General features: G+C 38.7%; 1 protein-coding gene across 1 annotated transcript in view; it reads left to right on the plus strand.

Annotated features, from left to right (window-relative positions):
* The window catches only part of cntn5 (contactin 5), a 152,357-nt gene that overhangs the window by 54,323 nt on the left and 73,473 nt on the right, over positions 1-24,561 (plus strand). The window contains 3 exon segments of the mRNA XM_032545882.1: positions 8,944-9,153; positions 12,979-13,102; positions 13,197-13,372. Of these exon segments, the coding sequence (XP_032401773.1) occupies positions 8,944-9,153; positions 12,979-13,102; positions 13,197-13,372 (510 nt within the window).

Raw genomic sequence — 24,561 nt, forward strand, 5'->3', positions numbered from 1 at the left:
TCATCCTTGGGACTCGCCCGAGTCACTAAAACCTACCTGGTTCAATAACAAATGCAAGTTGTAAAATAGAGAACGAGCGACCGTTAACAGGTGTGCTCTGTGAAACTAGTTGGCTGTAGGCTGCTCAGTCTGGCTAATTCACAGGGGGAAGAAGGGTGGGACACCTGGATGTAGGCCGTTAGAAAACCAGGCGAATCGTTTCTCGAAACCAGCTTAAACAGAGTTTACTTCAGTTCTGGCCCGGGTAAATCCCAGCAGATTTAGGAAACTCAATTAACCCGTTAGAAGGAGAGCTGGTAGCACATCTCCCCTCTCAGAAGAGGAAGCAGAGAGTGAGACAGTAGAGAAAGGAGGGGGGGGGGTGTTGCGCAACAACAGTCTGTATATCATTCTTTGAGCAAATATCTGATGGGATATGATGGCCTCTGTGGTCGACAAATCCCTTCCTCAAAGACTCTGCTCTACAATCCACAGGACCCAACGGATCCATGGGTAACATCCTGGTTTATTATGCAACCAAAAATCTTCTTCAATGTCTTTTATTTGAGATTTTTAAAATTGTTGATTTCACATAAATATCAGCTTAATAGAGAGAAATACATATTCAGTCTTACCGAATATAACACTCACATTCGCACAGCTCTTATTTTCCTGTCAAGAAAATATTGCATCATGTTTCAGCATTTCAAAAGTTTGACTGCTCGACTGGAGGAATATGTTATAAAATATAACGAATGATATGCATTCGTCTTGTGTAATTTATACTTTAAAATTATTAGTCTGTGACTTTTTGACTCTGTTGCACCAATATCCCCAACTGTGTTTGATCAAGGGATGATACGGATATAAGCATATATTTGTTCTTCCTAATTGCGCGGAACATCACCGCTGTCCTGTAGCTGAATGAACACATCATCAGTCGCTCACCGATAGCTCTGTGGCAGAAAGCAGATAGATTGCAAGTAAAGTAAATAAATGCAATCTATGTAAGTGTCAGCTTACAGGTCTGGGGGATATTTAATTTTAAATCCTTTATCAACTACAATGAATAATATACCTGACTCTGTGAATGCTAAATTTTCAACAGCTGAAAGGGAATGACACTCTGAGCTGAAGCTCCTTTGTGATATTCCTCATGGCTTTGGCAGAAGAATCAGGAGATGAACAGTTTTATTTCTTTTAATGCAATATTTAAATACAAAAAGCAAAACTACAACAGCATTTCTAAATTATTATGGCAACATTAAGAATAGTGCCTTGCAAAAGTATCAGTGTGTTGATATTTTGCTTGCTTAAGATTTAGTGACATAATTTTAAAATGATTGTAATGATTTTACAAGTTATTGACTGGAGGATTAAATACAAATAAATGCTGTAGTTTTTGGATTTTTAATTAATTGCACAAAAAAGTTGTATTTGTCTGCTTGCTTCACAATTATGTTTTATTTTGTGTTGGTGTGCTACGTCTCAAAGATCTGGCTGTTTGAGGTTGTGCATGACAAGATTATAAAAAAGTTCTAAGTTCAGTTAGAATACGTTTGCAAAGTACCGTACATGTCAGTGTAATAACACAACAAGCTTTCATGTATTTTTAATGCATATATTCCTTCTGTGTGAGTAAAAAAGTAGTTGAGAATCTTTAAACTTTGGTTGAATGAAGACAGTGTCATGCGGTGTGGTGGTGAGGCAGACGCTGTAGACCCAGATGAGATGAATAAGGGATGTTTAATGATAAATAAGTCCGGGAACAAGCAGCAGGCACAAGGAAACACAGAAAGACGAAGAAGCTAACATTGACGTAACAATGACGAGGACCCGACGAGGAACAAGGAACACAGGTGGAGTTAAATACACGGGAGGGTAATCACAGAGACGAGACACACCTGGGAACAATCAAGGGGAGGACAGGACAACGAAGAGACTTAAGGACACAAAAAACTCTAAATGAACACAGAAAACACAGATCCTGACAGTACCCCCCCCTCAAGGGCGGCTACCAGACGCCCAAAAAAAAAAAAACACAACAAGGGTGGGCGGAGGGGCGCTGGACGGGGGGCCAGAGTCCAGAAAAAACAAAAACACAACAAGGGTGGGCGGAGGGGCGCTGGACGGGGGGCCAGAGTCCAGAAAAACAAAAAACAACCCACCATCGTGGGCGGAAACACAAGAAGGGCCAAGAGTCCAAAAACAAACAAAAAACTACCCACAGGGTGGGCGGAGGCAAAGGAGGCAGGAACCACGGAGGTGGTCCGGCGGTCGTCCGCGGCGGCGGGAACCACGGAGGCGGTCCGGCGGCCGTCCGCGGCGCTGGAGGCGGGAACCACGGAGGCGGTCCGGCGGCCGTCCGCGGCGCTGGAGGTGGCGATGAGTCCCGGGGGCCGCCCACAGACGGCGACGACGAGCCCCCCGAGGCAGGGTCTCTGGTGGAGCACAGGGGGTCTCGGTCGGAACGCTGGGGGTCTCGGTCTCGGGTGGAACGCAGGGGGTCTCGGTCTCGGGTGGAACGCAGGGGGTCTCGGTCTCGGGTGGAACGCAGGGGGTCTCGGTCTCGGGTGGAACGCAGGAGGTCAGGGTCTCAGGAGGAACGCAGGAGGTCAGGGTCTCAGGAGGAACGCAGGAGGTCAGGGTCTCAGGAGGAACGCAGGAGGTCAGGGTCTCAGGAGGAACGCTGGAAGTCAGGGTCTCAGGAGGAACGCAGAAGGTCAGGGTCTCAGGAGGAATGCAGAAGGTCAGGGTCTCAGGAGGAACGCAGAAGGTCAGGGTCTCAGGAGGAACGCAGAGGGTCTCGGGAGTCGGGGTCTCGGAAGGAACGTAGAGGGTCTCGGGAGTCGGGGTCTCGGAAGGAACGTAGAGGGTCTGGGTCTCGGTAGGAACACAGGGAGTCTCTGGAGGAACACAGGGAGTCTGAGTCGGAGCGCTGGGGGTCTGGGTCTCGGAAGGAACACTGGGAGTCTCGGAAGGAACACTGGGAGTCTCGGAAGGAACGCCGGCTGGAACGCCGGCTGACTCGGCCTCGGGTGCGCCGGCTGGAACGCCGGCTGATTCGGCCTCGGGTGCGCCGGCTGGAACGCCGGCTGATTCGGCCTCGGGTGCGCCGGCTGGAACGCCGGCTGATTCGGCCTCGGGTGCGCCGGCTGGAACGCCGGCTGATTCGGCCTCGGGTGCGCCGGCTGGAGGTGAGCCGGAGCGGAGCCTCGGGGCCGGCTGCGGGGGCGAGCCGCAGCGAAGCCTGGGAACCGGCTGCGGGGGCGAGCTGCAGCGGAGCCTGGGAACCGGCAGCGGAGGTGACAGCTCCGGAAGGCGACGAGGGGCCGGGTCCACCGGCGGCTCACGTCGCTGTCTCCGGGCGGCCTGGGGTGCGCCGGCTGGAACACCGGCTGATTCGGCCTGCGGTGCGCCGGCTGGAACGCCGGCTGGAACGGCCTCCGGTGCGCCGGCTGGAACGCCGGCTGGAACGGCCTCCGGTGCGCCGGCTGGAACGCCGGCTGGAACGGCCTCCGGTGCGCCGGCTGGAGCGCCGGCTGGAACGGCCTCCGGTGGAGCTGGAGCAGGATCTGGGCTGGCGGAGAAACTGTGCGGTTTGGGAGGCAGAGGTTCGCCAGCCATGACGGCTAGAGCCGCTATACGCTCCCACTCTGCCTCCCTCTGCAACTCCACCAACCCCGGGTGCGGAAAGCGAGGAACCCAGTAGTCCAGCAGGTGTCCCAAGCGGATGGCGAAACCGAGGCGTCGGATGGCAGCGTACGGCTTGGCCATTGCCTCCTCGTACTCCCTGATGGTTTCCGTCAGCTCCTTAAACTCATCTGGGTCCATGATGAAAAATAAAACCAGCGTGCCTCACCGTACTGTCAGGTCGGGTCCTTCTGTCATGCGGTGTGGTGGTGAGGCAGACGCTGTAGACCCAGATGAGATGAATAAGGGATGTTTAATGATAAATAAGTCCGGGAACAAGCAGCAGGCACAAGGAAACACAGAACGACGAAGAAGCTAACATTGACGTAACAATGACGAGGACCCGACGAGGAACAAGGAACACAGGTGGAGTTAAATACACGGGAGGGTAATCACAGAGACGAGACACACCTGGGAACAATCAAGGGGAGGACAGGACAACGAAGAGACTTAAGGACACAAAAAACTCTAAATGAACACAGAAAACACAGATCCTGACAGACAGTGCAGCTGTCTTCTTTAAACTGTGTCAAGCTACTGTATAATAAGCTGTTTCTTTGTCATCACTCAGCTTCGATCAAACACACTGCAACTGTCACATCACAGCTGTCATTCATACATATATGGATGCAACAAATAGGAGCTATTTCTATACAGAAATGCAATTTGAGCAAAAACTGTCTGGGTTGAATTAATTTATTTAAATGAAAAAAAAGAGTACAACAGGATTCAGAGGCTGGAAACCTTTATGGTGTAAAGAATAGAGAGAAAAAGGTTTATTTTAAACCTGCACTACAAAAAGGTTTTGTTTTACAAAAAGGTCCCTGTAAAAGCACAAAAAGGACAGGGATACATTCATGTATGTTACTGTTAATGAAATAATGCAACTGTGATTCAAATACTGGAGCAATAACCCAATAATACTTATTATCGAATTACACCATGGCACTCACTCTGGCAATCTGGATCCTTTAAATTGAAAGTGAAATTGATAACACCACATCAGATATGCTTTGTATTTGTTTAAGTACTTACAATATATACAAAAAAAGTCATATCTGGATGGCCATTTGAAAAAATAAAAATAGGTGAATCAAACTAGATTCTGACATAACCAAAACTTTACATTACTGGTCAATAACAGTGCAACTCTGTAAATTCCACAACACTGATCCCAGTATACATGCACAATTTAAAATGAAATGAGAACATGTCATAGATGACAAAATAATCAGAGGCGTGACTGTCTTTCACAAAACCCACTTCATTTCAGCTGCCTATACGAACCTCTTCTCATCCTTATATGACAGCCACTTGGACCCCAAAGACAAGCACATTCATACAAAAGACAGAGTTCTACATACAACATAAATATATTTGCTCGTCCCAAAATAAGAGACTTGTCAACTCATGACTTCTAGGATGTCACTTTAGCATTCATAACATTGATGGCTCTGCCACTCTGCATCCCCAGATTCAAACATTTGTGTTTTAGTTATGCAACTCAGTGAAAAGGTTTTACAGCAATTAAACTTTTTAAAACTTATCACCTTGTAAGCACACATTTCAGTGGATTGTGTTGAGAGTTTTTGTGACAGACCAAGCCACAACCAGAATAGAGAATAGTCTACAGTTAGTCACACAAAAAATGTGAATTCACTTAAAATTCATTCTTCTACATGAAGGTTTTATTTTCTTTTCACTCATTTTTCTAAGCAATGCATGCTTTTCTTATCCATTAAAAATTCAACAAGAACACACATTTATACTTTTTAGAGTTTGGGTGCAAAATAACTAAGTGTGGTAGTTACAGTATATATTCTGTTAAAAAAAATCTATCTTTCTCATGGCTGTTAAAGCAAACTTTTCTGCAGTAATGATAGGTTCATTGTTTTATGTGCAGCAGGGAGCCTGTGTACACCTCAGCTGAACTGATTCATGACATGATAAACCGACTGCCAAGATGACATCCAACTACCAATTGCTTTGCTTTGCAATATTCAAACTCACAATGCTTTTAATTTCAGCGTTCCATATCTTGCTGTACCCAAGAATATGTTATACAGTAATTGCCTGCTCTCCATTTTTAGATAGTAGTGTTTTTGTGCTGACAAGTCCCTAAGGATACATAATTATTTCTCTGTTTTATTCAGTTCTTCCATAGCACTTTATCATGTAGCGCAAAACACCCCCACCCTCTTTTGTAGAACTCTGATTAGACTCTTGCTGTGCTTTAAGGTTCTTGTCTTTTGCATTTTAGTAGGAGCACTGCGTCTGCTATCTGGCTTGCTATGTTTTATTTGCTCTCTATACCTACAGCAGTTTTGTACAGTTACTCCCAAAGTTATATATTAACAAATCTGTGGGGAAAGCATTTAGTTTTGATATTTTTAGCTTAATAAAAGCACAGCACAATGTCTCATTAGCCTACATGGAAAAAAGCAGACTATTGAATTCTTCAAAAGTAAAGGAAATATTACAACTCTTTGAAAGCAACGAAGAATAACCATATCATAATCCCCCTTTTTTGGGGGGTTTCTTATTCACTTTGTAATGTTACGAATATGGAACAGAATATAATAAAATAATCCTTAATGAAAGACGATAGAGTGTATTAATTTTTCTTTTTAGAAAATTCATGTCTTTACCAGCAAGGCATGAAAAGTGAATTTGGAGGATGTATGAGATGGCACCTAGACAGAAATTGCATAGGTAACAATGTCAGGTTGTATTAGAACTAAATGAGAAGTTTTTCTTTTTTTCTTTTATCTGTAATAACATTTGTATGAAGACTGGAAACCCCCAGACATTTCTAATACTTGTGAGGGAAACACCATTCAGGGAACACCTTCGATGAAAGTGGCGACAGTGGTAGGGGCTCGTTTTGTAGAGTGAACGCTTTGTGGTCCTCGGGACTTGATAAAGCATTATACAGTACAGGCCATTTATCAAATACCTCCCATTGCGCTATTGTCTATCTGTCATGTTTGCAAATGAGCAAACTAGGCTAGAAAACCTTTTTTTGGCTAGAAAACCATTGTCCGAAACAACTGTTGCTTTGTTATCATGGCTCGTGTGACGTCCTTGATAAAATAGAATAAAACATGAAAACAGTTCATACTGCTCTTATTTGCATTTCAACAGCATATGAAAATATGTGGCTTTAAGTACAGTAACTAATGTCCCTGCAGTCCCTTTCCACAAGTTGATCTCCAGTCAGACTGCCAGATATTTTTGGATGAAGTTACAAAGCAGCATCACACAGTTTTACATCCATTCATAAAAAGACACATGCATTTTTTTTTTGCACTGTTTGATGTGAAATCAGAATGAACTCCTTCTGTTTTAGGTGAGTTAGGATTATCCGTGTTTTTTTTCCATTTGCTAAATGCCAGAATAATTGGAGAACTTTTTTAATTTACACTTTGCAAATCCTATTTTTGCACATTTGAGAGTGTTACAGTGGTTCAGATCTACTCTGCACCCCCAGAATGATAACCAAACACAGAATCATCATTCAGCTCTTATGCTCCACTAATCTGGAACAAACTTCCAGAAAATTGCAAAGATGCTGAAACACTGAGTCCTTTTAAACCGCATTCCTCAAGGGCAGGTGTCCTGCATCTTTTAGATGCCTCTCTGCTTCAGCACACCTGGCTCCAGTATTCGCTCTTTAGCAGAGCTATGTGGAGCTTGACTGCATGCAGGCGGTTTAACCATTTAATTCAAGTGTGTAGGACAAGGTACACATCTAAAAGTTGCAAGACTCTGACCCTTGAGGAAAGCAGTTTGTAATTGCTATTTTAAAGCAAGACAACTTGTTTAGAATTGTCTTTGATTAATAACAACAGGCTCATTGACTAAAACATTACATGAATATTTAATGATAATTATTCTCAATGAATTTAATGTTGTCGTTTGGTGAAATGTGCTTGTTTATACTTTTCAATGTAATTGGTTATTGTGTTTTTAACATGTAAAATACTTTAAGCTGCTTTGTTGCTGAAATGTCCTATACAAATAAACTTGACTTGATTTGACGGATTATAATTTTTGACCATTTCTTAGCACTCAAAGTTTATAAGGCATCAAACTTTCATCCCAAGAAGGGTCATTGAGTATGGACTAAGATAAAAAGCTGGGGAGGTTGAAGCAAGAAGCTACCTAAAGTAGCACGCTGTAACTTTTATGCCTGCCATCCCACTACATCTGCACTATAAAACAAATGACAGAGGCGCATCATAAACCACACCGTTTATAGGTGTGAGATGATTTGATGTTTCACAAAATGTGCCCAGTTTCAACACATTTACTCACTTAAAATACAGTTTTAGATACGACGCCAAACTGGGCAATATGAGAACAAAATGCAACATCAGCTCAAATTGCACTTGGTTGCTCTTTGAAATATTAAGTTGACTTTTACCATTATAGCCTCATGCTATAGTCGGAGTATTCTGTATTTTAAAATTATAACATTTTATCGGATTATTTTATTACTTTGATACATTATGCTTTCATTAACATATTAACATATTTCATTAATTTTTCCTACACTAAAGGAATGGATTATACACGTTAAATAATAAAAAACCCACACTGTACTGACTTGGAGTATCACAGTTGATACACCACATATTTTCAATAAAACACATATTATTAAGACTGTAGTAAAGACATTTTGTAAAAATAGTTGAATTTTAATTTTTTTCTTGTAACCAGTTCAAAATATGAAAACTGTAATCTTCCACAACAGGCCAGAAGACAAGTATAGGATTTGATTGAGCACCAGAAAGTACCAACTTTAATAAAGAGCTAGAGGTTTCAGAATCATACTTCTCAACAATATGCTTTCCATACCTGTCAGAAAAGTGTTTTTAAGTCTTCCTCTAGGCTTCAAATATAATCTTGTGTTTTATTTCAGGAACTTCCCTTGCAGTTCCTTCACTGTAGGACATTTTTCCATTTGTTTAATTTCCAGCTCTATCTGAAGTGGGTTACATTTTATTAAGCTTTCTGTTTTTTTTTTCAGTTCCTGCATTTTAAAATGTATTTTATTGCACAGTAGTTAGATGGTTTCATAGCAAAAAAAGGTTGTGAATCAAAATGGTTACATTGCACTACTCACCGGTGTGTAGTCTTGCATTGCTACTCATTCTTAAACTACCTAATATATCCATTTCTTTTCTTCTTAATCCCACTGAAACGTACCAAGAAATATAACTCTGGACTGTTCATGTTTTATCGCTTCTTTTTTTTTTCTTCCCCCAGAGTTTGCGAGAGCTGTTGCGGCGCGGCCGATGTCATACGCAGCAGTGTTACGAATGAGACAAGACAGCCCTTCGTCAGTGCTCAACTCGCGCAGCAGACCTCGACAGCAGCACAGTGGTGGGCTGGTGACTCCTGACTGGCCTGTTTTCTCCAGTCACCCTCTGTCAGCCCTCAGCCTGCCTGGCTCTCAGGAGGACCTCAGCAGTGAAGGTGAAATTAATGTTGCAGTGAAGCTCATGCTTTATTTGGCTTCATCTGCAACTAAATGTACAAGTTCTGTTTTCTATTTGTGTAAAATTCTTCTTTATCGCAAAAAAAGAAAAATTGTGCACTATAAGTGCACTAAAACAGTTTTTTTTTTTTTTTTTTTAAAGTTTCCTTATGCATTTTTTTCCGTAACTTTCACAAAAGATGAATCTGAAAACACACACTGTGATGTTTTCTTGTTGAGATAATTAAAGCTAGAAGAGAAGTCGGACAGAACACACAAATTTTGCCATATATTCAAAAAAAGCTCACTTGCCTATTTACAGTAGCTCTTAAAACTAACCCTTTCACCTCAAGAATGTTATTTACTACCTTTTGTCCAGTATTAGATTTTCAGGTCTTACTAAATGTCAGTCAAGATTCTGAATTTTTTTATTATTTCAATTGTCTTAGGTCCTGCAGCAAACAAAAACCAGAGATGTAGCCCAGGAGTTTGACTGAACTCCTAGAAACTTGATTTCCTGTGAATAGACTCTTTCTCAGCACTCTGCCAACTCTCTGCCCTCAGGTTTCACGCATGTCTTGTCTGTCTGGATTTGATCTTGAAATGTATCTTGCCCATCTATTATCACAGTGCATCGCCTGCGCTGACCAGGTCGTGACCTTTGTGAAATTGAAGTAGGCTCATGCCTGTATTCAACTCCTTTTGTGTTCTTGTCAAGATAGAAATGATATCTTTGCCCAAGAGAAAGTTGTGGTTTCCCTTCACACAGCAGGTAACCTCGACATAGGAGTGTTATATAATTTATATGAATTTCTTTGTGCTCTGATTTTCAGTGCCATGTAAAAGTTTCCCCCCCCTTTTTTTTTTTTTTGTATTTTCTTACAAACTTCAATGTTTCCTATTGAGATTTTATGAGCTACACCAAAACAAACAAGTGTTCAATTCAGAAGTTTTGGGATAATGACACACAGTTTTTCAAAATACAGAAAACACATCTGAAAAGTGCGGCAGGCATTTGAATTTAATCCCCCTCTGTCAATGTTTTGTACGATTATGAGCAGCAAATTTCAAGTATTGACCCTTTAACTCTGGGCTGTAACACATGAACATGCTTTAATCTAAATATGTCCTTTGTTGCTCTTGCTGCAAAGCTCTGTATTAACTCTGAAATTTGTTCTTAATTGGTTGACAGCACTGAATGAATGTTTTAAAGTAAGGTTTATTACAAAATACCTTTCGGAGCTCAACAACCACAACCAACTAACTAACCAATCACCTGAAAGTCAGAAAAATAGAGGATAAATATGAAATTCGTATGTGATTTTCTCAGTATTTACTCACCTAATTTTTGTATTTGCTGCAATGCACTTGGAACTAATTCAAGTTATCTTTGTCTCCTAATGTTAAGACTGCACAGCGCAGTCACCAGTTTCAAATGATTAGCAACATAACAAAGAAATGCTTTATACATTTGTTAAATTGTGGCCCTTTTTGTTGTATGTAGGACCAGTCTCTTAGTAGCTACATCTGTATTTGAATGTCTCATGTTTCCTTGGACTCGTTTATTGACCAAGCATCGATAGAGTTGTTGTCAGTATATTATTCTTTATTCTTTTTGTGGGGCAGCACTTAACAGTGGAGACACGCAGCATAACTCACGAGCAATTATTCTGTTTTAAGTGTATTATAACTGTTTAATCCATATGATTTTGTTTGTAATAACACTTATTGTCAAGCTGCACAAGCCACTCAGAGCTAAGTTGGATAGATGCAACAAATCAATACTGTTGAGTCTGTTTTACTTAGAAGACAGTTAAGCTCAGTGGAAATGGTGTGAAAGCAGAGAAGTCAGCTTTTTCATTTCTTTTTAACACCACCAGTGCGTCAGACTGTGGGTTGTAACACAGCATGCTTTGCAACTTAATACTGATGAATTTTCCTCCAATGATTGGGATATTACTTGAAAAGCTTTTCATTTCCCTGCAGAGCAATGAAATGGTGACAAATGCCTGGTGCAATTGTATACACAGTGAGAGGGAAGCCTTGACTCTAATCCTGACATCAGATCCTTTCTAAATGGTAGCAGAAGGCAAGATTGAGTGGCTTTGATGTTTACGTTGAGAGTCCTCCAGATCAACCTCAAAGGCAGCGAATGCTATGTTTCAACAGAAAGGGACGTGTATTACTCAGATAAATCTTCACACAGAGACAGTTTGTCTGCTGGACTTAATGTCTTTATAAATTCTTTACTTTGCAGGAAAAAGATTCTTCTGAAAAATGCAAGATTCATCGGCCTTTTGTACATTTTAAAATTCAGAAAAGCAAAACACAGAACAACATATGTGAAAAGCTGTCTAGTCTATGATTCAGTCGAAGCTGAAGGCTCAACAGAGCAGAATAAACTGGAGAAGTAGTAGTGATTTCTAACAGGATCTGTCAGACACTCCAACCTAGACCTACATAAATATGCTGGAGATTATATAATTTGAACAGTATATTCTTGCTTTAGATGCCTTTTGAGTATTCAATTATTTGATTAACATTTTTATCAACTGTAATACAGATTTTAATGGATGACAAAAACAGAAAACTGCCTAAATTAATAATTAAATTTTTGTATTTGATCTATATTAAAACTGATAAAAAATGTTATTAAACAAATGGAATAACTTCTTTTTTCCAATCTTTTCAAAGAAAATGTGTTCACTCATGAGAGCCACAAAACTAATACTGAAATATTTAACTAGAGCACATAGCATGATATTCACAACAGAAAAACAGTATTTCTTTTTATGGTTACTAAAACAATGCACTAAATATTTTATACTATTGTTATATATTACATTTTATGTTTAACTTGGGGAGGGAAAACAGGCCAGGACTTCAACTTGTTAATTTTGATTAATGAATTACATAGATTTTAACATTTTTAAATTTAATTAATAGCTTTTATTTTTGGACATACATTTCTTAGCCAGATCCCTTGACTTTTGTTTCTGTTACGCCCGTAAATCTGGGGGACTTCTCTATGCTTCATACAGCCAAACTGATGTCATAACATTTTGACTCTTTCTTCTAGCATTTGCAAACGAAGTGATTTCGCACTTTGAAAGGGTTACGATGAAAGATGTTCACAGCACTGAGACCGGGACCTTTTAAAATCCTGTAATACTTGGAAACTCATAACAACATGGAAGACGAGTTTCGGGAAGAAATGATACATGGCAGTCTCATTTCTACATGGCACTTCTTTACTTTTTAAATATTTTCTCCATCAATGTTGGAACATAAAATTAAAAAGTCCAGCCAAGGTGGGAATGAAGCCAGGGAGATGACTGATGTTCACTTTGTGTTCTGCTCTCCCGATCTATTTCTACGAAGCTCAATCCTCACTTATCTCACTTAGGCTTTTAGGCAAACTGCACTGGGTCTAAAGGTGTAAATGTAATTTGGCAGTAGCTTACATGAACCAGAAAAAAAAGGTGGTATTATAGTTCTCATTGTCAGTTAATCATACAGCATTAACAGGAAGGTTTCAGATGCTCACTTCACACATACAGTATATGTAATTTGTTATCTCTCATTTGGGCTTTTTTCAGGCTTGTTTCCTTGTGTCTTTCTAATAGTCTGAAAAACATATGCTGCCTGCATCCTGATGCCATTTAGCTGTTTCCAATTCAGTCGCAGCATGGTGTTGTACATCTTTCCTTTCTGTTCGTAATTGTGAGGTAATTGGACTGTAAAACTGATTGGCACTCCTGGTGTGAACCGCGCAATTATCGTCATCTCTTTCTGTTTTCTTCTTTTTTTATTCATCTTCACAGAAAGTGAAGAGTTTGGGCCTGTGTTCATCCAGGAGCCAGAAGATGTTAATTTTCCATTGGATTCTGATGAAAAGAAAGTGTTGATGCACTGTGAGGCGCGGGGGAATCCACTGCCCACATACAGGTGTGTGCTTCTTTTTTGTCTCTGCTTCTGATTTCACACCTCATTAGTATGCATTTCATTGCAAACATATTAACGTTCCCTGTTTGTTTTTCAGTTGGTACATTAATGGGACAGAAGTAGATTCAAAGACAGACTTCCGCTACAGCTTCATTGATGGAGATCTTATTATAACGAATGCAAGCGAGATCACTGACTATGGGAAGTATCAGTGTCTAGTTGAGAACAGCTATGGAATCATCCTCAGTCGAGAGGCTCTACTACAGTTTGCATTGTGAGTATTTTTTTAAAATCCCTCCAGCAGGTGTAACAATGTAAAATGTTGTCTATAAAAGTGGGGTATTATGTTTTTTTTTCAGAGTGCCATTTTACTGCACTATCAAGTAAAGATGTTTCCTTCAGTTCATATGAAAATGCTTTAGGTTAGGTGCTCAGCAGACATGCAGTTCCACCAAGGTGTTTACTAATTGCTGCTGCCGCTAGTCTGGAGGAACTGAGTGGGGGAAACACAGGAAAAGAGGGTTTTGAGAGGCGGGAACTCGGCTGGGGACTGAAGCTTTAAGGCGGAGCTTTGAGTAAATAGGTGGAGCTTTGTATAAGCAGGTGTCAAGGAACCCGCAAATGGCTGCTCCGTTCAACGTTTTTCAGAAATTTATTGCATTTACCTATATTATAACAGCTTTCTAGTTTAAAATGTGTTGAAAATCTTAAAATATTTTAATCCAAATCAAGCTTCAAGTCTGCAATGATTGATAATATCCTTTTGTTATCATCTGCATGGAATCTAATCTGCTGCAGGTCATGAATTTAAATCTGTATCCTTAAACCTCATTTTAGTTATCAGCATACAACATCTTCATCATTATCTTTTTCTGAAGACTTAATTCAACCTGTAAAAACTGCTAATAAAATACATAATAACATAATAATTCATGGTTATGCTTTTACATGAAAACATACAAAGTAGTACAAATGGCAAACATCTAAATGAATCAATACTGAAATGGCTTTTACTTTGAAGACTCAGTAGTGTCCTTTCATTGACATAATTAACACCTGTTTAAGCCCCATGCTCACATTGTCCTCTCCTTTATTACAAAGCACAATCTCTAGGATTTAAAAGGCTTTTCTTCTGCTTAACTCGAGTCAGGAGATTTGCAAGGTCATTAGGAAACCGCCTTCTATATCTGCTTTTCAAATCTTTGCAAAAATAAATAGAGAAACAATATGTAGTGAGTGCATGAATATGAAAAATATTCCAAATCAATTTAAACGGATTTTGTTTATTTGAAGAACCATAAATATCTTGATTCTAGCTTACAGTGAGCGAATAAGATGTTATGAATTATTAATACCCAACGGTCCTGTGGTTAATAAATCAAATGCACGTTAAATTGTTCCTTGATGGCAAAGTTGAGTAAAAAAAAAAAAAACTGTAGAACTTTAAAGCTGCCCTTCATTCAGTATGAAACATTATCATAAAAAAACACTCATTTATATGGTGGCTCAGGCAGGACAATAATAATTTTATACGGTAAAAGTATTTTTTAAAATCTTTTAATTATTAACAATTAATTTTTTCTTTTTTTAAGTTGGTGTTTGTTATTCATGTGAAATAACCATAAGACTACAAAAAGAGATATGAGCAAAAGATTTTGTTTTCATTATTGGAAATATTTAGAAGGAGTAAAACAGCTGTGGTCTTTAGATGTGTAGTTTTATTTGCCGTTTGTTTTAGTGGTGTATCAGCCAGACAATACTACTGTATAGCCATCTGGGTGCAATTTAGCTTTCTTTGCAGTAGCCGGTAGCTAGCTGGAGGCAGAGGACTACTCCTGTTTTTTTTTTTTCTTTCTCCAGCTTATAATGAAGACAAAAATATTCTGAAAAAATCTTGCTGGCTTAGTTATTAAGTCCAAAAGTCCAGATGCATTTGACATTTATTAATGTTGTGATACTCTGTGATTTTTGCTTCTGTATGCAGTGAAGCATCTGACATGCTGCATTTACGAGATCAGTCAAAATACACAGAGTCAAGAAACTGTTCTCATGTGCAGTTTTAATGGTATTTTTTTTTATTTTAAATCAATGATTAAAATCTAGAAGTTTTATGAAAGTAATATTTTGAAACTGTGTGCATTTGTTTTAGAATTTTATTATGTTCTTACTGCCTGAAATGTAAAATTCAATCAATAGTCTGATACACAGAAATAAAGTTCTACTTTTTCAGGCTTACATCGTCAAACTGACTTTATTTTGATGAAGCACTTAGTATGCTCCCAGTATTCTCCCCTATCGAAGTGAAATTGCACCATCTTGGCTCCAGAGGTGAATAAACACAAAAAGGTATGCAGTACGATTTAGATTGTGGATGCAGTTCCCACAGGCTCTGTCTGATGCTGTATAGTTACGCTGCTAACTGGGTGCATGCCCTTAAATGTGGTGTCTCAGTGGTAAATGAGAGCCAAAAGCACATTTTTTCCATCCAGTAAACCCCCTTGGCCCACCTCCAAAGCATCATCATGCGCTAAGGCAGCACATAACAAAAGAGCAGGGCTACTGAGCCCAGAGGAAAAGCCGTTGCTGGTGCACTCAGTGTTTTCCTTGGAGCAGTGACCGTAACAGCCTTATTGGTAACTTACTGGAAACGCACTACTTTCAGCCACTGACCTGTAAGTTAAAAGAAAAGTACATGGTTTTCTTTGTTTTTCTAGGCTCTAATATCTGCTATGCTTAGAAGGGATCTTATAAAATTTCCTTTTTCTATTTTCGAGCTTGCACCACTATATTTTAACCATGCTTATTGCTAATTGGTGAATAAGAGTGGAAATATAAAGAAAAGTAAAGTACTATTGTAAGAAGATGTCAAATAGTGAGGTGAAAATGACTGGATTAAGTGATGTTAGAAAAGAAAAGACCTTCAACAAGCCTTGGAAAATGTGTTAGACTGTTTCAAAAATTACATAATAAGGGTTAGGGTTGGAAGGACAACATGAATTGATAAAGCTTTCAAAACTTCACAGTTCTATGTACTGAGACAAAAGTGATTTTAGTGAAACACAAACAAGAAAATGACAAAATTACAGGTCTTACTATTGCAAAGTTTTTCCAAACCATGACATATTAATCTCTGTTCAGTACTGGTGGTATAAGATATTTTTCCTGAAGCGCATTGATTTAATTTGATGATCCAAAGTATGTCGTCTGGTGTCCAAATAAATTAGCTTTAGACTCATCAGTCCAAACATTAATCCAGAAGTCCTGGGTCTTTAGCTGCATTTTCATTTCAAATGTGCACAAAACCTTTTAAGTATTAAAATAGAAACAAGTAGGGAACCAAGAACACCACAAGAGTACTCTAGAACTAGAACAGCGGTCTTCAAATTCAGACCTAGTTGGTCGCTATCCTGCAACTTTTAGATGTGTCCACAGTGCAACACACCTAAATAAAGTGGCTAAATCACCTCCAGAGTACGCAGTCAAGTTCTCCAGAGTCCTGAGAATGATTTCATTATTTCTCTCAGGTGTGACATAACAGAGATGCATCTAAAAGTTGCAGGACACCAAACCTCGAAGACTGGATCTGAGGACCCCTGCTCTTAGAACTTCTGTAGTTGACTGACTGACTAACAAATGCTAATATTTATTCAGTAGCATAAACCTTAAAATCTCTGGATGTTTTTGTATTGTTAGAAGAACTGTAGTAACAAGTAAGCAATTCTTTTTAGTGCCAATGTATGTATTCCTTTTTTTCCTCACCATCTAAAAATATATCATTTTGGTTACCGTGTTAATTCTTGACTCCAAATGTACATACAGTATGTGAGTGTATAAAGTAGGTTTGTGAGGTGAATGTATGAATGAACTGATCTCAATTTAAATATAAGACAGACTGTATTGGCAGACGGAAATGCCCAGATGGTAAAGCGCAGACACAAGTTTGGTTTTTTTGTTTTTTTCTCCCTTTTTTTTTTAAAGAGTGCTGCTACGTTAGGAGCAACACATGCTGCATTTCAACCAATACCAGAGCCTTCATCTGTCTAGATCTTTTCCTCCTCCTCACTTTGGTCAAGGGTCATATTTGTGTGTTGAAGGCTGTGCTTGAGAAATGCAACTTGCCTGAAAATGAGCTGTGTAACATTTAGATGCTCATTTATTTGCCTCGTGTTGAGACAGGGACAGCTGTTTACACTTTTTCATAAATACTATTCGCCGGCTTGGATTATCCATCAAATTCATTATTAAGGTATTTTTTTTACCCTTTTTTGCTTACATTCTGGTTGTTGTTTTTTTTTTTGCATGGCAGTAGATCTTTCCAGCCACCCTTGAGTTTTTTAAAATTTTTTATTCAGAATTTCAAAGAAGGAGTTTAAGCTTTTACCATCCACATTTTCGTCTTTCAGACTAAAATGATTGTGGCTGTGATGATTAAAGCTCAAACCTAATTTGACTGCCACAGCATAGAAGGGTTTTATGATCTGTGTCAGTAATTGCTTGCTTTTATAACAGCCAGCAAGATGGGCTAGTTTATGAAACCCCAGTGCAATTGCTCCAAGTACTTTGAATATATTGAGGTAAATAAGCTGTTCTTCAAATTCAAGTCATGTACTTTTTATTTAATCCAGTGATTCCCAAAGATGTGATTGCTTATTAAGACCCCCATTGAAAAACTTTTCCTAATTGAACTGCCTCACTGCAGTTAGTAAATTCATGCATAATATCATAGGTCTCCTGTAATACAACATACCAGTGAAATTTTTGAAGCTCAGCCTCTAGTTTGTATTTTTCACCCCTGAACTTTAGGGGCTGTAAGTCTCCAGCAGACATTTACTATTAAATTCTCTGAGCAGATAAGGCAGATCGATTTATTTCTCCCCCGAGGCTTAACAAAAATAAAAGTTCATTCATTTTTTATTTTTCCAAAACCTCCTGCTCCCCCAGCCACACAGCAGTTTTTCTATGATGGCTTTTCCAACTGACCTCTGAGTGAAAGTGCTGAGTTGTCCACTAAAATCAATAACTTTAGCTTACAGTGCTCGCATTTGTGGCAGAACTGAACTGAATCGTAGTTGCCATGCAACTAGTAGCTTTCTTCAGGATGTCATTTATAATCTGACATACAAATGTTACATGGGAGCAGTCTGAGACAGCAGACAAGCAGCATCAAACTTTAAGTATGTCTTAACAGCAACATTTTGTTTTCTGTCCACTGGACTGTCACTCCTGGATGTTGTTCAATTCCCAATGTGAGCTGTGCATCTTCAAAGATGCACAAAAATGTTTGTGTTTTTCATTAAAATTATCATCATATATTTTTTTCTACTTCTGTCCAAATTCGGCATGTCTTTATAGAGCTGCATTATGAAGTGCTAGGTTAACTCAAGCGTTCTCACTCTGTTTTGGGTTAGCCTACAGATAGCTGAAACCCATTCTAAAACTGCCTATTTTAATAGTTCAAACTTGAAATATATCATAATTTGCACTGATATGCACAGCAGAAATTGTCTTGGCGCTACAATACAAGCTAACACTAACAGTCTTCCTCCTCTTCACTTTTGAGTTTCTAGTCAACTAGCACCAGGGAAAATGAATCATTTCGGTCCTTGATTGTCTCCTTTGCAAACGTCAGCCAATAATGTGCCAAGCAACATCACACCCAGGTGTTTCAGCTTCAGTTTCTTTCAAATTTCTGACATGCTTTGTGAGAAAGTTTGTGAATAGGTGATTTCTTCATATGAAAAATTTGGAATTACTTTCTCAGAAAAAATTGCAAATATTGAACTGTCATCTGGCAACCAAAATGCTCATTGATAATTTGGTTTCCAACATTTTTCCATGTTTCCAGGGAGCCTTGTACAGACAAGAGAAAAAAAGTTTTTTCTCCTGCTTCATGAACATTGACTAATGTTGATTATGTTTGAGATGCTCTCCGTACAAATTTCCCAGACAGCTGAGAACTGGCAGTGCAGGGTACATGACATAAGAAGGCTGCCACAGTCTATCTATGTGAATCTAATAAGGCCAAAAAAAACAAACACTTGTTTTTGATTGATAGGTTAAAATCCAGACCTTTTTTGAACAACAGAGTTTATGAGCACCTATAAAGCACTTGTGCTGGAAATGCTCATGATGAAAGGTTCTGACTGTTAAAAGCTGGTTGTACAAATCAGCCTACACAGTTCATTTAGGAGTGGGACAGATGTAATCACAGATGGTGGATTAACAATAGATATTGGGAGGGAAGTCTCCTGCTACTGATCATTTAAAAATAACCATTTCCATATCATCCTGGTACTTTGGATAGAACAAGATTGGGACAATACTAGAGTTAATGCCTTATTGTAACATTATTGCAACATTATATACGGTAAACTTAGTATATAAAGGCAAAATCCTGGATTTTTACAGAGTCTGCACCCTAGTTCACTGAATAGTTCCAGAGATCAACACATGCTTTGAGGGAACATCAATAATCATACCCGAGTTTCTACCTGTAGTTTAAAATATTCCATCCAATGTAGCAACTGCAACTCTAGCAGCAACTTTAGAGACAGTAGTGGATATTAGATTAGATCATGTTAGATGACTTAAAGTACCGCAAAATCAAGAAGAGCAGTCATTCCGACAGAATACACTGCAAGAACTGTACAGATATTTCTACAAATGTAATGATGCTCTGAGAAAGTCAACAGAGATGTTTTCCAAAGTAGTATTTTGATCAATGCACAAAGCATAACAGCTTCCCGTAAAAGGTATTTTATCGAAATATTCTCATCATTTCCACTGAAATTTGCACCCAGGATAAAATGTCAAGTTGACTTGAGAACAGATTATATATATACATATATATATATATATATATATATATATATTCATTCAAGTTCCTGCTGGATGTTGTCACTTTTTATCCTGGATGTTGCTCCTTGGTGGGAGTCTGAAATTAATTCTTCAAACATATTCTGAGATTATATGCTTTGGGTCACGCATGGTTGACTGGCAGGAGTGTCAGCTGATATGATGGCTGCTTGTCACACATCAGCTTCACCTAAACCACCTCTACAAAATGTTGGATTTTCTAGCAGACAGGTCATTTTCTGGCAGACAGATGAGTCAGTATCCTGTTGTTAGAGGCTTGACAGGGAGTAATCTGAAGAGATGGAGTAATGACAGACTGTGCCAGGTTTAAAAGTGCTGCTGCAAAAGATTTGCCTACATTTGCCTTAAAGTTCCACGGCAAAATTCATGTGTTTTTCTACAATGTCACTGTTTACTTATGCTGTACGGTGAGCTCTTCAACCTTGAAGAATTGCTCACTGAATAAACATGTGACTCAGTTGCACAGTTGAGTCAGCAACAAATCCCACAGCTCACCTGTTACAAACTGTGGTTTTGGTGCCAACTGCCAAACCAACAAGGTTTTATGTTTTGATTCTGAGTGCGTTAGTACCAAAACAATTAACAGTACTTTTAAATTAACATATTACATTTACATTCCAATGTCTTCTGCTGGGATAGTATGTGATCGGCCAACACAAACTGGTGCATCCTTGGGAAGTGGAAAGGAAACGATGAATGGTTTTCAAAGGCTCTGAAAAATAAAAACAAGAAATGTCATTGTGTATTTTTATGTGCATATTTCTATGATACACTGCATTACAGTAACTGTTTAGGTGTTTTTGATGCCACAATTTGCGTCACACTTAGAGACCTTAGTAAATAGCTAAAGCTATTTTACAATAGATTGATTGTAAAATAATAGATTCAATATTATTGTAGTACAATAATATTATACAATAATTGTATTATTGTAATACAATAGATTCAATAGATACAATAGATTGGATGGAAAGTGTTGAACTTCCTTTTAAGTCTTACTACTGATACTAAATTGTCTGGACTTTGAGCCTTTCTAACATGGTTGATTTTCCAGCCAGAGAAACCAGCTTTCCAACGATTCAAATGGATAGTTTGAAGGAATAATTGTAAGAGACTGTGAGGAAGTACGAACTGTTGGACCTAAACACTGACCTGTCCCTGCTCAGTTCTGCTCTGATGCAGCAGACAAAAGTCCCACTAACCTTCCTTCTGTTATTTTTTTTATTTTGGCATGGAAAATAAAATAAAAATAAAATTATTTTCTGCTCTTCCAAAGTTTTGAACTTGTAATAGTCGTTTCTCTCTGCCATGATCACTGTGTTTTCTAAGCTGTTATAAGCCGCCACACATGACATGCAGTGCAGATTGACTTCTGTCTGACCATGTTAGACTTTTAACATCTTAACAGTCCTGTCAACTGATACATGCTTCAGAAATGTGGATCTGTGCTGGCCTTTATCTTGCTGAATGTCTTGAATTGTCAGGTATCAGAATAGAGGGGGAAAAAAATTGCACAACATATGTTTTAGATTTGGATCTTAGAAAAAAAAACTAAATGCACATCATAAATTGTTTTCTGTTCTGCTACCAGGATAAGCAAGTATGGATAAAGAATGGACAGATTTTCACTTGACTTTACTAATAGTCAAACAACACAAACTCTGTGTTTGTATTGTGTGTGTGTGTGCTGTGTGTGTCTTTCATTGATGAATATATGCAGAAAACTGTAGAGAACACGGCACTCTTGATTTTTGTTAAATAAATATTAGTCTCCAAAATCCTTGAACTGCACAGTCTAAACAATTTTTGCATAAAAGTAACTAAAACAGCTCTGTTCCTGCTGTTCATCCTTGTTACTCTCCTATTACTGCTGAAATAGAAAGAAACCTAACTCTGCAGGTACGGTTCATGCATGGAATACATAAAGTTCATTCAGCTCAGCCATGTCATTGCTGTTTCTTGTAGCTTATTCATATTTATGTATAAAACCTTGTGGTTGTGAATACTAAGGGGGGAAATGGGTTGAGTGCACAAGGAGCATATTCTTTCTGCAGGTTTATATTCTGCATTTTCAGAGGTTGTTTGATAAATTGCAGCTGCTGTCTTTTTTCTGTTGGCTGTTTTTATTTTGTTTTATTTTTTTTTACTCGGTGATGAACGAGCAATCTCTGCTTCAGCACAAGTGATACACCCTTGAGATACAGCCTTGAGTCCATTTTGCTTCCTCTTTTGAGTGTCCTGCTCTCTGGTATTGAGGAACTTCACCCTTGTGAGTCGACAACGACTGAGAGTGCAAAGGAGGCCGAGAGATAAAAGAATCAAAGCTCTACACAGATTTTAGATGCAGAAATTCAAACTGTTTTCTTCTTTATTACAAGATATAATTACAGACTATAATCCAATTATTGGAAAAGCAGCATTATTCAATGTTCTTGCTTATCTGCCAGTAATACATCATGTCATGATAAGCAGAGTAAAAATGATTGAATACAATTATATTTTCCGTAAACGGATAAAATCTTAATGTGTTGAGATAATTATGAGTACGGAAATATGTTATTGGGTGCTTTGTATAAAATCACAGGAAATTAGTCTGACTGAAAAACACGTAACAGACATTTAGGTTTTTCTTATAAAAAAAATATGTGTGATTAGAAGTGCTAAACTGAATTGTTTTACTGAAATACTCATTTAGTTAATCATTCTTTAATCTCATCAAAAATCCAATTGTCTAATGGATGAGCTTTTAAATGAACTTTAAGCGAATTCCATCACATATTTGAAGGATTAAAGAGATTTTGGTGCTTTATTTATGTTTGTTTGGAGAGTTTGGTTGAGGAAAGAAAGGGAGACAGTCAAAGATCTGGATCACCTGGCCATGTTTGTTACCATCTTATGAATTATATCAAGGAAGACATCAATGCATGCTGCTTACAGATATTTTATGTCAACCATTTTCTTGATGAAGTTTTCCTTTAAAGAAAAGGTGCATGTCCAATAAAGCAGGTCACCAAGGTCTGTAAGCCTCTTCAGTGCTAACATAAATGAGTAGTTGCTTTCTGTCTTTCCAGCGCCGGCCTCTGAGACAAGAAAGTAGCCACCACTGGGTACGCAGTAGTCTTAATTTTGGCCCTAACACCACACCATAGTCAAAATTATTTTTAGGGAATTTTGTAGAAAATATCAGATCTGGTGTTGAAACATGTTTAAATCTATGATCAGAGTTAATTCCTCTTTTAGTTTAATAATGACCTGTACCCAAAGTTTTTTATTTATGTTTCATCGGCTTCCAAATATAGACTATATTTCTTTGAAATAGGATTTGTCTGAATGTTCTGCAGGAAGTAATAAAGGTGCCCTGCTGCCCATATTTGAATGCAAAACCTTCCCTCGCTCTTTCCACATATCAAACAGTGTGTATTTATCTCTCTGCGTGAAGCCTTACTTCTTCCCTTTTTTATGGTCACTCTGCTCATTTTCATGCAGCGGTTCAGTTGATTGCTTTACCTGCTTCAGGATTTTTTTTTTTCTCCTGATAATGTAAAGCAGTAATGGTCTAGATTGCTTAGACATGGAATAACTTATTCATCATTTGACTTGTGCTGTGGAGTTTACTGGCATATTAAAATGTTGAACTTCAGGTTTTTATGATGAAAAGAACCATAGAAACACCAACCGAATGGGATGAAATAATTTCACTCTGGTTGGTTTGAGAGAATTTGTTGATTCAGAAATCAGCTGAAAATAATTGTGCAACCCTCTGCTACAGGATCTCATCCAGAGGGTTTGCAGTTTCGATGAAGATTGTAAAGAGAAAAGTCTGGTCAAGGCTCTTTATATTACATCCTCTGGTCATGCACTCCATTGCCTACATGGTCTAGTAGGATTCTTATTTATTGCTATTTTTGTTTTGAAATTCTGAGCCACCGAACTTGCTCTTGAGCTGCTTTTTAGCCACGACTTTGAAGGCAGCCGGCAGGTTGGAGGGCCTCTGATCTTTTTCCCCAAAGACGACTTCTCTCTCCTTCTGCAGACGCGAGGCTCAGGTATCGAGCCTCTCAAAGCAGAGCTGTGGTAATGACATTAAAGTGTTGCTCCGAGTCGAGCATTGAAAGATCGACACAAACACGGGACTCAGACCTATTCTGCAATACCATTTGTTCATGTCCATGGATTGATTTCCCGCTGACCTTCAAACGTGTGATTTACATTGAGCACGTTTTTAGAATGCTTGCTGCAAATTTCATCAGTAGTAGAAACATTCACACAGGTACATGCTTTCAAAGAAGCCCTAATGATTATGCTTCTTTACATTATTATAAATGCATTCATAATGTATCAGTTGCTTTCCTTTAATTTGCAAAAGGAAATAATTTGGCAAGCCAGGAATTGTATTTAAACTTTTAATCTCCTCTTATCGATATAACAGCATCATCTTTGATTAATCTTTGTTCTTTCTGAATTCTAACCTGCATCACAAATTCATTTCTCTTAAACATTTGACATGCTAAGCGACCACAGTGTCTACTGTGGTCGCTTAGCTGATATCCCACTGATAACCAAACTATTTCCTGCTTCAGTTGTTA

This window comes from Xiphophorus hellerii, chromosome 18 (assembly GCF_003331165.1).
Source record: "Xiphophorus hellerii strain 12219 chromosome 18, Xiphophorus_hellerii-4.1, whole genome shotgun sequence".
Taxonomy (NCBI): domain Eukaryota; kingdom Metazoa; phylum Chordata; class Actinopteri; order Cyprinodontiformes; family Poeciliidae; genus Xiphophorus; species Xiphophorus hellerii.